We start from the raw sequence: 14,362 nt of genomic DNA on the forward strand, positions 1-14,362 counted from the left end.
AGGAGAGATTGGATTGACTAAGCCTGTATAAAGCTGCAGTTTAGAAGAATGAGAGGGGATCTCATTGAAATGTATAAAATCCTGACAGAGATGGACAGACTGGATGCAGGGATGATATTTCCTCTGACTGGTGTGTCTAGAACAAGGGGTCACAGTCTCAGGCTATGGGGTGGACCATTTAGGACTGAGATAAGGAGAAACTTCTTCGCTCAGAGAATGGTGAACCTATGGGATTCCCTACCACAGAAGGCTGTGGAGGTCAAGTTACTGAATATATTTAAGAAGGAAATAGATAGAACTTTGGACTCTAAAGGCATCAAGGGGTATGGGGAGAGCGCAGGAGTGTATGGCATTGAAATAGAGGATCAGCCATGATCATATTGAATGGTAAAGCAGGCTTGAAGGGCCGAATGACCCACTCCTGCACTTACTCCTATTTTCTAGATTTCTTTGTTTCTACTCGACCAAGTGTGGCATCAAGGGCCCCTAGCAAAATTGAAGTCAATGAGAATCGGGGAAAATCTCCACTAGTTGGAGTCATACCTAGCTCAAAGGAAGATGGCTGTGGTTATTGGAGGCCAATCATCTCAGTCCCAAGACATTACTTCAGGGGTTCCTCAGAGAAGTATATCCTAGGCCTAACCATCTTCAGCTGTTTCATCAATTACCTACCCTCAGCCTTAAGGCCAGAAGTGGTGATGTTCACTGATGATTTCACAATGTTCAACACCAATCATGACTCCACAGATAATGTACTAATCTGTGTCCATAGGCAGTAAAATCTGGACAATATTCAGGCCTGGTCTAATAAATGGCAAATAACATTTCGCACAACACAAATGCCAGGCAAGACTATCACCAACAAGGGAGAATCTAATCATTTCCCCTTGATGTTCAACAGCATTACCATTGCTAAATCCCCCACCATCAACACCCTGGCAGTTGCCATTGACCAGAAACTTAACTGGATCAGTCATATAAATAATGTGGCTACAAGAGCAGCTGGGAATCCTGTGGCAAGTAACTCACGTCCTGATTCCCCAAAGCCTTTTCACAATCTATAAGGCACAAGTCAGGAATATGATGGAATGCTGTCCACTAGCCTGGATGAGTGAAGCTCCAACAATACTTACTAAGCTCAACACCAGCCCGCTTGACCGATACTCCATCTACCACCTGTAAGCATTCACTTCCTCCACCGCCAGCACACAGTGGCTGCAGTGTATACCATCTACAAGATGTACTGCAACACCTTTCCAAGCCTCCTTCGACAGCACCTTCCAAACCCAGCATCAGGCATGTGGGTGCACCAGTACGTGCAAGTTCCCAAGCCACACACCACCCTGATTTGGAATTATACGCCACTCCTTCACTGTTGCTGGTTCAGAATCCTGAAACTCCCTCCCTGACACTACGCCACATTGACCCCATGTGTTTCAAGAAGGCAGCTCACCAGCACCTTATCAAGAGCAGTTAGGGATGAGTAACAACTAGTGTATTTGCTAGTGACACTAACATACCATGAACAATCAAAAAAAGGGAAAAAATACAAGCTGTTGCAGCACTTGGTTTTCCAAAATGAAGGTTAATTAGCATGAGTAGGATTGGATGTTTTAGAACATTTATGAGAAAAAGGAAGAATGAGAAAATGGTAATCTTCTAATAGAAGATTCCATTGGTATGTTGAGGACAGTTATACTGAGAATGACGGCAACCCTACAAGATAGGTAATCCAAATTTTTGTTATTTCTTGCATTTGTTCAAATGATTTAATGATGCATAATTGCCCTGACCAGACAGAATCATATAAATATGTAGGTTTGATTGACTATTTTGACCTTTGCTCTGTTAAGTAGGGATTCTGTACCTTTAGCACACGACAAATGATGCAGTGAACACTTTAGTAGTTTTTATTTTTTTAAAAATCAATTTTTAATCTAAATTTTCATCTTTTCACTCAGGGTGCCAGGGATTACAATTGCCACAGACATTATCTGTGGCTTTCCTGGTGAGACAGAAGCGGACTTCCAAGAAACTGTGAAATTAGTTCAGGAGTACAAATTTCCAAGCCTGTTCATCAATCAGTTTTATCCACGTCCAGGAACCCCAGCTGCCAAAATGGAACAAGTCCCAGCCCAAATGGTGAGCTCTTTATTCATGTGAATTTTCATCTTGTTTAATCAAGTATAACCAGATAAACCATAGATCCCAACCCCTGTTGATTACCATTTTGAGTAAGTTGTATGAAGCTACCAACTGAGGGAATGCCAATGTAAAATGCAAATTACCAACAAAGAAATTGTTTTGGGAATGGGAGCCTTGCTCTTGAATATGTGTTTTTTTACCCAAATCCCAGCTGTGCAGAAATTTTTACGGTTCCGGATTCCTTTAAAGAAATATTTAGCTGACATTCTTAAATGCTTACATCTTGTTTGACTTGATGTATTGTCTGCAACTGGCTTCTCCTCTGTTTAATACCAAGACCTGCTTTTCACATCAGTATGTTCATCCACCATTGTTAATAAGGTAAATGATTGAGAATCAAAATGATGAGAGAACAGTAGTATCTCATTCTGTCAAGACTTATGTTTATAACTCCTGATTTAAACGCTGCTACAATGAACAGGAACTGTAAGCACTTTTGCACAGCACAGCAAAGCATTGTAAGAGTCACAAACTCAATTCTGTATTCTGCACACAGTAACCACTCTGTTTAAAGCTTCCTTCGGGAACCATGCAGAAAAAAAGTGCAATCCTGAGGGTGTTCTGCATTCTTTTCCCCCCATTAATCAGCGAGTTATAAATAGTGCAGCTTCTATGCACAGCAACAATGTATCAGTGTACAGCGAAAGGTTACTCTACTTATTGTCCAGCCAAAAGGGTTTTAACAGCACCAGTCGGTGCCAGCTGTTATCTTACAGTAAGATGGGATAAAGTTTTTATATCAACACTTATTATTTGGCAAGTAACACACACAACATTGTGACTTTATAAATTTCAGTATGACCTTAACAAATGCTGAATCAGGCTATCACATGTATGTGTATATATGAGATTGCTGTGCAACAGGAAGTCTTCAAACATTGATAAATTAAAGCAAGCAAGCCTCTGAAGAAACCCACGCCTGTTTATACCTGTCAAGCCAGTGGAATCAACTTATCCTCTTTTTAAGTTTACATGGATATAATCTTCAGTATCTGTGCTGAAACCAATCTATGTATTTTTGTCATAATTAGAGATTAGAAAAAATCCAGATTCCTTCATGAATAGTGCCTGAAATGAGAAAATGTATTGCAGATGTAAAAGGGGTGTGTGAAGGAACAGAATGTGGGAAAATGCGTTCCATAAGTTTCAGTGCGGATGAAGGGGATGACCTATCTTCCAAAAACTTCTTCCTGGATATTTATATTCCAGATGTTCTCTCTAGTAACTTAATTCAGTCACCCTACAGGATCTGTAACAGATTTCTTTTCAGATAAAATGACATTTTAATAATGTGAAATAAATGTCCTGATCTGAAGGAGGTTTTGGTGCAGTACAGAAATGTATTGAATCTCAAGCATTGCCAATATAAATGTTTATACTGGCAATGATGCAGAGCATGTGGAATTTTTTTTAATGATGCTTGGTATTGTATCATCCTTCCTTCAGAAGGTTAAAAAAAAGTAGTATGGCGTTGATTTGAACAAAAACACTTGCAGGATGGAAACTCCCATTCTGTTTCACGAAGCTGATCCAACCTAATTTCTGAAGTATTTGCTGATCTGTATTACACACCCTTTGTCTAAGGTTCTCCTGTGTCTGTCTTTAAAGTCTACCTTTTGTATATCATGTCACATAAGTCTTCATACATAACACTATGATGCAAGGCAATAATCTAGTCAAATAGATTGTTTATCAGCTGAACTTCTAGACTGATTAGCAATTGTCTGACAAATATCTTGTCATATTCATTTGAATTTTCAGAAATTTACTTTCATGTAAATATTTTGAAATTCCATTCCATGTTTTGGTTTGATTTGTGGGTGACATAGCATGGAGTATGGCTGATGCAAATTGATAGGACTTGCTCTTGTCTCCCAGCGTTCATTTGGGATAAGGGGAGAGATGGTACAATGGTACAACTGCTTGGTGGGGTCATTTTCCTAATTAGCTTGTTAGGCAGTGGATGCTGTTGTTAGAGCATTACCCCTTGTCTTTGAGCCGCTTTCATTCCTGGGCATGGTTTGGGTTGTAGAGGGAGCTGGTTTGTGTTGACTGAGCCTCCAATAAAGATTGCATTTAGTCTGAAAATAAACATTTTGATGGCATCTGTTTATTTTGCTACCCGGGTTTGGGGGCCCACCTCAAAAGGTAGAGCTGTGCCATGTTGGATACAGGGTTTATTTTGAATGATGTAAATGAAAAGCACTTGCCCTTTCCATATCATCTACCAAACTTCAGTAAGCTGAAAACAGTAACTGCATGAGATGCTTGCATTTTGTTACTGGTAGATGTATATAATTTGGTATTAAACCAGTTCTTATTTGAAAAGAATATGATTGCAGAAGAAAAAAATTCCCAAAACAACTTTAACTAAAACAAATATGTTAACACCCTTCTTTTAAAACATAAAATGGCAATAAACAAAACATTGCAGAATTTCAACTTTAAAATCCTCCTGAAGGATTGCATCCTAACAGTGATTTCTATCAATTAAGAGAAATACAGTGGGTTGGTACCTAAAAGTGCCAATTTAAATGACCAGTTTGTTTTCACATTCCCAATAGGAATATTTTGCCTTTGGGATGATTACCAAATGAAATTTTTTAAAGCTATTTGTATTGCTTCAACTACAATTTTTTCCTCCGTGTATAATGTTCATAATGGAAAAAGTATTGTATGGATCATTTTGAAATATTATAATTTGACATTGCATTCACACTATAAGTTTGGTTTTGGTGTAAAGCAATTTCAGCTTTGCACTATTGATAACTTGTGGAGTGCATGTTTGTTTTGAAGGAGTGAACTGACTTTGAAGTCAACTGGAGAGAGTGTCCCTGCTTCAGGAACTCTGTTTTGTCCCCATAGCTTGTCAGACGATGACATCAGATTCATGTCACAAAGTGCTTTGCAACTTTGTTCCAATTGTAATGTAAAAGTACCCTAAATATTAAGTCTCCAGTTCGCCACCAATCTCATTTAAAATTGCATTCTTACCTTTTACATAGGCTGCAGTGGGAACTTACTCTCCTGCCCGCAGAGTGATTCCTTTGATGAGGTAAGTATGGAGGCCTGTTGGCCTGGTGCAATTCCAGTGAAGCCATGCCTCTTTTGATGTCATGAGCTGAGGACATGCTCTTTGAGGTCTGTTTCAGCTCAATGACAGGTAACTAACTGTATTAGTTGTTTTTAATAATTTTAAATGTTTCTTTTATTCTAGTTTTAATTCAAGTTCCCCCATGCCACACCCTGGCTTTGCTCCCCACCCCCACCCCAGCTCTGCTCACCCCTCTCCCCACACGCTTCCCTGGCTCTTTTCTGGCATCACCAGGAGTGAGAGTTGGGGTGGTATGGTGGGGTTGCTAGGTGTTATCAAAGCTGGGAGTATGAGCAGAACTGGGGTTGCTGGGATGGGGGGGGGGGGGGGAGAGTGGTGGGGTGGGGGGGTGGAGGGACGGAGGGTGCTGGGATAGTGGGGAGGGGCAAGGGCGCTGGGATAGTGGCGGGGGGCTGAGGGTGCTGGAGTGTTTTGACACTCCTGATTGAAAGGGCTGCACCCCTGAGTAGGCTGTATGCCTGTGAGGAGCAACCCTAAATAAATCAGTGTAAATATCAAGCTAAGTACTGGGCTATCGGCCCAAGTTTACACACTGTCAGGCCCCTCAGCGTGGGCTCACCTGGAGCCCTTTCTGGCCAACTACAACTTCTGGATTTGAGCATAAGTAGACTTCATAGAAGTTGTGGTTGCATTGTGGCCCTCAATAGCAGCGAATGCTGAGGGCCTGCCTGGACTGGGCCTGTGTTTTATAAGAGGTAGAGCATTAAAATAGTCACTTGGAAGATGAAAAGCCTCAATGGCATGTCTCTTTTTTCAGAAATATTCAGGTAAATTGTTGCACCTGAAACCCAGATGAGTGATGAAATTGGATTACAAAACCTGGTAATTTGAGAGTTATCACTAGGAAAGAATGAATGTGATAGCTGCTGAATTGTTAATAAAATGCATCTGGTTCACTGATGTCTGTCAGGAAAGGAAGCCTTCCATCTCAATGTGGTCTGTCTTATGCAATCTACAGGGCAACAAGGAATGGGCAGCAAATACTGCCTTGCCAGTGTTCCCACATTGTGAGAACAAAGATGAAAAATATCAATAGTTGAGCAGTCAAATGGGTTCTCATCGTTGCCAGAAGTTCTGAGATTAGAGCTTTTGCCAAAGAAGGGAGGAGTAATTTGATTGAAAACTAAGGAAAGAATTCCACCATCAGGAAATGTAGCTGTTGCATGAATGCTAGAGAAATGCCTACATGTAAATTGTTGAATTAGCGACAAATTTCCAGAGAGATAAACTCAGCTTTACATCATTTATGAGTTAAAGGTTGGAAGTGATATTGATTCACTTACTAAATTGAATAACTTAATAAATAAACGACAAAGAATAAATAAGAGACAAAGATTCACTAACTCCTTAAAGACTTTGGGTGGGATCATCCCAGAATTGCACTAAGTGCAGTAGCAGGCATGGAAAAAGACGTTTTACCTGCCGGCCGCAATGGTAGGTTTTCGTGCCGTGTGGTCGCCTTCCCGCCTCATAAATTATGCAGTCACAGGAAACACGCCAGATCAGTGGCGCTGGCCTTCGCTTGCCCTGCTATGCAATTATATCGCCACTTCCTCATGCCTGGCGCCATATTTAAAATGCAGCTGCGTGCACCCTTCTCAATGCTTGCAACCCAAGACTGCTTCAGTGAAGACATGGCCCTGAAAGCCAAGAAGAGTGTCACCCCCTGATTCAGTGATGCATTCCTGGGATCCCTTTTGGATGCCATGAAGGCCCACCACAAAGTCCTCTACCCACGCTCTGGCTCATCACTCCGGCTTGGGAGGCAGTACCAGAGTGGTCAGTGCCAACGCTGCACACGAACTCAGCCATCCGGTGCAGAAAATGGATGGCTGATTTCATCCGTGCCACCAGAGTAAGTCAACTGTCTCATCAATCTCAACTCATCCGCTCACAAGCTCACTTTCACTGGCATCTCACTCACTGCCAACTCAAGGGATATCACCACTCACTGTCTTACACACATCCTCACCTCTCCATCTGGCATCATCTCTTCTAGAGATCGCCTCCTCATCCCGCCCATGGCTCCACTCAGCACACACGCATGCCTGGCATCCTTCTCATTTGGCCTGGCATACGCCTTGCTCACACTCTCTCTATATCTGTCTTTATGCAGACCAAGCACAATCACTGGGAGAGGTCCCAGACCGGGGGTGGTGTGCCGGACACCAAGGTCCTCACTCTGTTCAAGAGTCAGGCTTTGGAGCTGGCCGGAGAGGACGCAACCGTTCTTGAAGCGGTGGTGAGGTCAGTGGTGAACACTCAGGTGAGGATCCTGCACCATATGAGCCCTCTCAATGCTACTTTGAGTCCACTGTTCTGTGTTCAACGCAGCTGCCAAGCTCTAATAAGCTCCACTTCCTCTCCCAGGCACATCTGACATGTCACCCTCAGGCAACCTTGAGCCCGACCCCAGCACCAAGAGTACCTTGGATGAGGAGCCTGAGGGCAGCACAGTTAAAGACCTGTCACGGTGCTCACTCACATCCTCCACCAGTACAGCAACACACACCTCGGTGGCACTCAGATGTAGAGTAGCCTCGGGATCACAATCTAGTGAACACGCACGCAGTCTGTTCCACAGGAGGCGGAGGCAGGGACATCCTTAGTTGCCAGCACTCGGAGGACTGCTGGAGACTAGGAATCTGCTGAGTCTGGGTCAGATGAGGAGCCTCTGGACTTGGCCTTCAGTTGGTGGAACTGCAAAGACAATCATGGGAACATCAGGAAGGGGTGTCTGATGCATTCTTCAGCTTGCAAGGGATGGCGGAGGAGCCCGTCCGCCTTCAGTCTGAGGTGATTGCGCCAGCATGCCGATGTACCGAGGTCAACACTGGCAGGATGGCGGCAGCCATGGAGACCTTGGTCCAGGACATCAGTCCTGTCCTGCTGCACGGGCTGAGCTCCATCACTGGCGCTGTAGTTGGCCTCCAATGATGAAAGCACAAGTGGGGTACGGGCCAGCTTGACCTCACTCCAGTTACCCCTTCTCCTCAAGTAGTCAGCCAGCAGCCATAGGGCACACACATGGAAGAGGACCAGCAGTTCGACACCCCAGGGCCATCCACCCAGGTGACTCCAGGAATGTCAAGCCGATCCAAATCCCCTCTTCCTCTGGCCCCCACAGCTCCAGCTCCACAGACCGAGGAGCATGCAGCTGGCCCAGAGCAGGACACCCAAAGCAGACTGGAGCCCTCCAGAGGGTGCACACCAAAGTCATCACAGACAGGGCATATTATAGTCAGCAGGCTGTGGATGCAGGGGGAGCACCAAGACAGTGTTAGAAACATTAGAAAGATGTAGCTGCACAGTGTGGGCACAGGTGTTAATCATTTCTACCTTCTGTTCACTATTATAACTAAACTCCCAAGAATGTCTCCTTGACTGTGGCTCCTTGTTATGAGGAGCAGTGATTGTGTCACTCTGATGTGAAACCTTGGTTCTTGCACAAGATAAAGGCACATACCTCAGTCCAGGGCCTCTTCCCTGTGCGGTATGTAACTGTCAGACCAAAGTGATGATCTGGCTTCACACTCACTGGGGACACATTAATGATGCCTGCACCTCGATGGTGCTTGTCGTTGCTGCCAGAATGTCGTGGGCAAGCATCACAGAGTTCTCGCATTCTCTCTGTGTGTTCTCAGCACCTTTTGAGGTGGGGCTGGCTCCCCATCTCTTCAGTATCTATGACCAGTGATGGTGTGCTCCTGAAAGGGACAGGTGCTGAAGGCTGACAAAGGATCAGGTGCATTTAAAGTTTCGCGCTACGCCTCAATGATAAGACCCTGATCACAGCGCTCAAGCAAGCTGCCCTCAGCCAAACAGGAGTCAGACATTCACAAAGGTAATGTGAAGATCTGTGGTGTGTCTTCACCGCGTGTCATCATCATCCTGGAATCGAGTGGCTATTGGGGCCTCTGCTGCATTTCCATGACATCAGCTTGAGCACTGAGTGCATGTGCATTGCCATTGGTCACACAGGAGTCAAACGTTCACAGATGCAAGGTGAGGATGTCAGGACTGTCCTCACTGCATCTCATCATCATCCTCCATGAATCTTGCAGCTCTGAGGGCGTCCCGAGTGCACTTGCTTCATCTGGCTAGTGTGATGGCCTCATCACTGGCATCCATGCCTTTGAGGACCTCATCACCGTCATCTCCTTTGACATCTTCTTCATTGGAGGAGAGATGCAGCTCTTCCATCTCCTCCTCAGCCAGGTCCTCCCCCACTTTGCAGCGCCAGGTTGTGTAGCACTGTTATGAGACAACAGTTGGTAAAGCTGAGTTATTTAAAAATCACAGAGGGAAACTTTAAACAACTGTCATAACCTAAATATTTATAAGTGGTATGTTTGAGATGCAACTCTAAATTCAGGAATCAGACCACCAGTTCTTAGAAGTTTTTATATTAAATTAAATGAAACATTTTATTAAGTTACAATACGCACATGGCTACAAATTACTACTATTATAACTTTGAACAAATTCCCAGATTAATTTCCACTAAGGCAGCAGCAACCCATAGATTTATAAGCAGACACCAGGCAAAGCATTCTCACCTTACAAATTCAAAATTAGGTTCCTTTCAGTTTGGTTCCTTGCATACACAATGGTAGGCTTACAGGGCTTTGGTGTTACATGCCTCTGTTCTACACACACAAAACTACTGTCTGTTTTAATAGCAAAGTACTGCGGAGGCTGGAAATCTGAAACAGAGCTCTGAAGAAGAATCATACGGACTCGAAATGTAAACTCTGTTTTTCTCTCCACAGTTGATGTTAGACCTGCTGAGTTCTAGCATTTTCTGTTTTTATTGCTGTCTGTTATACCTAGAACAGCTCATTGAATGTAAATTCTCATGTATCACCAGCTCCCTTGAACTCCACCTCTTTGAATAATAAAACCCCTTTCATAGTACCAATTGTATTAGTATGAACACATTGTTTGGCCTCTGCTAGCTATGTCCCAGATTTCCCCCCACTTCTTGAATGCTCTTTTCAAAAAAGTGCAAATGCACTCTACCTCTCTTACCCCTCAAAACTTGTACACATCAAAGCACCCACACTAGCTGGTTTTAATCCAGTTAAGATAAACCCACAGACTAAACCACTATTTTCAAAAAAATTTTCCAATGATATATACATTAATAGCTTCATGACAAGCACGCAGCGACCTAAGATATGCACAATGCCCTCAATGGACAGTGCTCCAGTGGACCTGTCGAGCCACCGGAACCTCATTTTCGAGTTGCCTGTTGTTTGTTCCACCAAAGTCCGGGTCAAGGCATGAGCCTCGTTATACCATCTCTCTGCTGCAGTCTGAGGTCACCACATCATCACCGACATCCTTTGTGGGTAGCCCTTGTCCCCAAGGAGCCAGGTCTGCAGCCTTTCTGGACCATGGTAGATGTCAGGGATCTGAGACCTGCTAAGGATGTTGGAGTCGTGGACATGGACACTCCCTGGGAATCGTGCACAGACCTATAGGATGTGTTTGTGGTGGTTGCACACCAGCTGAACATTCAACGAGTGGAAACCTTTGTGGTTGATGTAGTTGACTGCATATTGCCACGGAGATCTAAGTGCCATGTGATTGCAGTCAATGGCACCCTGCATCTGTGGGAGACCTGAGATCTGCGTAAATCCCAGTGCTCTTCCTTCCTGATTTTCCCAATCCCAGGCAACATGCAAATGTTCTGTGTCTTCACAAAAATGGCATCTGTGACCTCCTGAATACACTTGTGCTGGAGGCTTGTGAGATCCTAGACAGGTCACCTGTGGAGCACTGGGAGGAGCCACTGGCATAAAAATTGAGCACCATAACCACTTTCATGACCACTGGCAGTGGATGCCCTCCATGTCACCTTGGAGCCAAATCATGCAGCAGGTGACTTATGTGACCAACCAGTTCCCTGGACAAGCACAGTCTTTGGCGACACTGGTTCTCAGCCATCTGCAGGAATGACAAGCGGCATCTATAAATCCTGCATCTAGTGAAGCACCAATGAGCAACGACTTTCTGTCGATCTTCATTTGTGTGCATAGTAGGCCCTGCTGCCCCTCCATCTTGAGGAAGGTGCTGCCTCCTTTTCCATGTCAGGTGCCTCTGCCTCACTCTTCTTTTTTCTCTGCTCCCTGTAAGCCATGAGGCATACTGCTAAATCACTGGGCTCCATGATCCTGATGTTCTCCTTCTGCAAGATCAAAGAGAATTGCGTGGATTAGCATATGTGTCCTAAGGACCTCTTTTGGTTTAATCTGAAGGCTCCTTCATGCATGTTGGAGAGTGCTGGCCACCACTTGGATGGCCAGTGTGTAGTATGCTTCATGGCTGTCTGAAACCCCACCCACCTCCACCCCATTCCACTTGACTGATTTGCAGCAGCTTCTCGGCCACTGGACTGCAAGTTCAGGTGCAGTAATTCTCCTAACCCATACTGCAAGGCTGCACTGTTAGCTTGAACCATGAGGAATACTGGTCCAATCCTTAATAAAGACATTGCAAGGGGCTGTGAACACCTTCACCAGTGACTATCATGGCCAACTTTCGCAACGGGATTCTGAAACTTGTCTAGTCTCCAATTATTATGCTGCCCCCAAAACACACATTAGTTTGCAATCTGTGCCCAAGGGCTGAAAAGTTGGCACTTTCATGTTTTTGCGTTGCTTGAGTGGGCAGAAAGCTTCAGAGGCCCAACTCCAAACATGTTGATGGAGCTGCAGCTGAACGATCTTAGCTGCAGAAGAATGCCCACTTCTGACAAGCTTTTCCAAGTGCATTGCCACTTCCCTCACCCTCCTCTTTCCACCACCACCACCACCCCACTCCCCAGCATGTGCTGTGTGGTTCCTTCAGCCTGTGCTGCCTTGCCCCCCAAGGCACATTCTTATGTACTTCCTTCATTCTGTGCTGCCTTGCACCCCACCCCGCCCCAAACCAAACCTGGCATGTGCTTCTGTACTTCCTTCAGTCAACGCTGACTTGCCCCCCATGCAACCTCCTGGCATGAGCTTGTGTACTTCCCTCAGTCTGCGCTGCCTTGCCTCCCACCCCCACCGGCCTTACCCATACTGGGACCCTTGCCCCACCACTGCACTGAAAGCCAACCAGGAAAAAGCGCCTTTGCCCCCATTGAATGCGTGGCACCGCTTCCTTAATGTCCTACAAGTGATGCTTACATGCGCTGTGCAAGGTGGTGTGCACTCACCTCCTAGTTCCCCTTGAAATTCAGCTCACCAGGTGCACACCTTTTAAAGACAGTTGTGAAGCACACCATTCTGAAGTCACACCGATGTGTGCAGTAAATTTAACATGGGGAATGACTCTGGTGAGCAGGGCTTATAATGAGATGCAAAAGTATTGAAATTAGGTTCTCGACATGTGGCAGTCAGAAACGAAGCCCGTCATTGACGGGTGGAGAGAATGATTGCAAACTAGTTTCGCGACAGTATAAAACCAATTTTTGGCCTCCTCACCATATTGTCTGCTCGTGCCCGCCCTGACTCCCGCCACCAATGTGACTGGACAATTCCTCCCTAAGAAACCAAAGACAGCTTTAATTTTGCACAAGTGAAACTTGATGCTGTCTGACATAAAACTTGCTCTAAATTTCTGATGTTAAATAACATATTGGAGAAATCAAAACCTTGAAACAAAGTATTTGAGAAAAAATTAAAGGTAGTCTTGTTTTATGCTTTTGCTGCAGAAATTCTAGCTCTTGTTATCTCCATAGCATATTTTATGTATCCTGAAGAAATATTTAACAGCAGCTTTAAATTTATATCTTTGCATGTTTATCATTTCAGTCATCATTCACGTAAGTAATAGAGCAACTGATCAGCCAGCAAACATTTTTATTTCCCCCTTGCTATGAATTATTAAAGCACCTGCTGTTAGACTCTAGCCAGAGCTGCTGTTGAGTCTGAGGTGACTTCTTAACATTAGGATATTAATCTCCCTCTTCAGGAGCACCCATTGTCAGATAGCTGATTCTGCTGGCAACAGAACCAGTGATGGGAACCTAATTTGTGGGGCACCCTCATCCTACCACTCCTCATACACTATGCTGGAGCATTGATGTACTGTGCCATCTGAAATATTTTATATATTTAAATTTGCCTGTCTGTCACTGACCGATTTTACATTTAAGATTTTGTCACATGGAATATTTAAGACTCCATGCAAGCATGTTTGGATTTAATTTAATGATTTTGAACTTTCCCAGCAAGATAAATTATTTTTCAAAAAAGCTGCAGTTGACACCTCAAAGACTTGTCTGACAGGTAAATTAAAAACGACATAATGATTGTAAGTGCAATTATGACATGTAACTGAATATCATTACCTACCCTGTGCTCCTTTTATATAAATATTTTGCACCTCAACACTTTGGTGTTGATTACATTAAAGGCACATTATCCCTCTGATGATATGCAAGGCTGATTGGTGGAAGAAAATAAATAATGTTCTAAACTACACGACATTTAGCTTTGCGCAACAAAAACACAATTACCTGGAAAAACTCAGCAGGTCTGGCAGCATCGGCGGAGAAGAAAAGAGTTGACGTTTCGAGTCCTCATGACCCTTCAACAGAACTGAGTGAAATATAAGCTGGTTTAAGGTGGGGGGGTGGGGTGATGGAGGAGTGGACCAGGGTGTCCCGGAGGGAATGATCCCTACGGAATGCCGCCAGGGGGATGAAGGGAAGATGTGTTTGGTGGTGGCATCACCATGAATATTGAATTCAACAACTTTAGATCTTGAACTCCATCCCCACCCCCTTTCCGTTTCTTCCCCCTTCCTTTTGTTTTTTCCAATAATTTATATAGATTTTTCTTTTCCCACCTATTTCCATTATTTTTAAATCTATATCTTTTATGCCCTGTTAGCCTTTCCACCCCACTCCCACTAGGGCTGTACCTTGAGTGTCCTGCCATCCATTCTTAATTAGCACATTCGTTTAGATAATATCACCACCTTCAACACCTCTTTATTCTTTTGTCTGTGACATCTTTTGATTATCTGCTCCTATCACTGCTTGCT

The 14,362-nt window shown here is 44.2% G+C and overlaps 1 protein-coding gene across 5 annotated transcripts in view; it reads left to right on the forward strand.

The window, feature by feature from the left end:
- Positions 1-14,362, forward strand: part of cdkal1 (CDK5 regulatory subunit associated protein 1-like 1) — a 923,378-nt gene that overhangs the window by 684,637 nt on the left and 224,379 nt on the right. For all 5 annotated transcript variants that reach the window (XM_041184180.1, XM_041184181.1, XM_041184178.1 and 2 more), the window contains one exon: positions 1,962-2,142. In XM_041184180.1, the coding sequence (XP_041040114.1) occupies positions 1,962-2,142 (181 nt within the window). The remainder of the gene's footprint in view (positions 1-1,961; positions 2,143-14,362) is intronic.

The sequence above is a fragment of the Carcharodon carcharias genome, chromosome 3 (genome assembly GCF_017639515.1).
Source record: "Carcharodon carcharias isolate sCarCar2 chromosome 3, sCarCar2.pri, whole genome shotgun sequence".
Classification (NCBI taxonomy): domain Eukaryota; kingdom Metazoa; phylum Chordata; class Chondrichthyes; order Lamniformes; family Lamnidae; genus Carcharodon; species Carcharodon carcharias.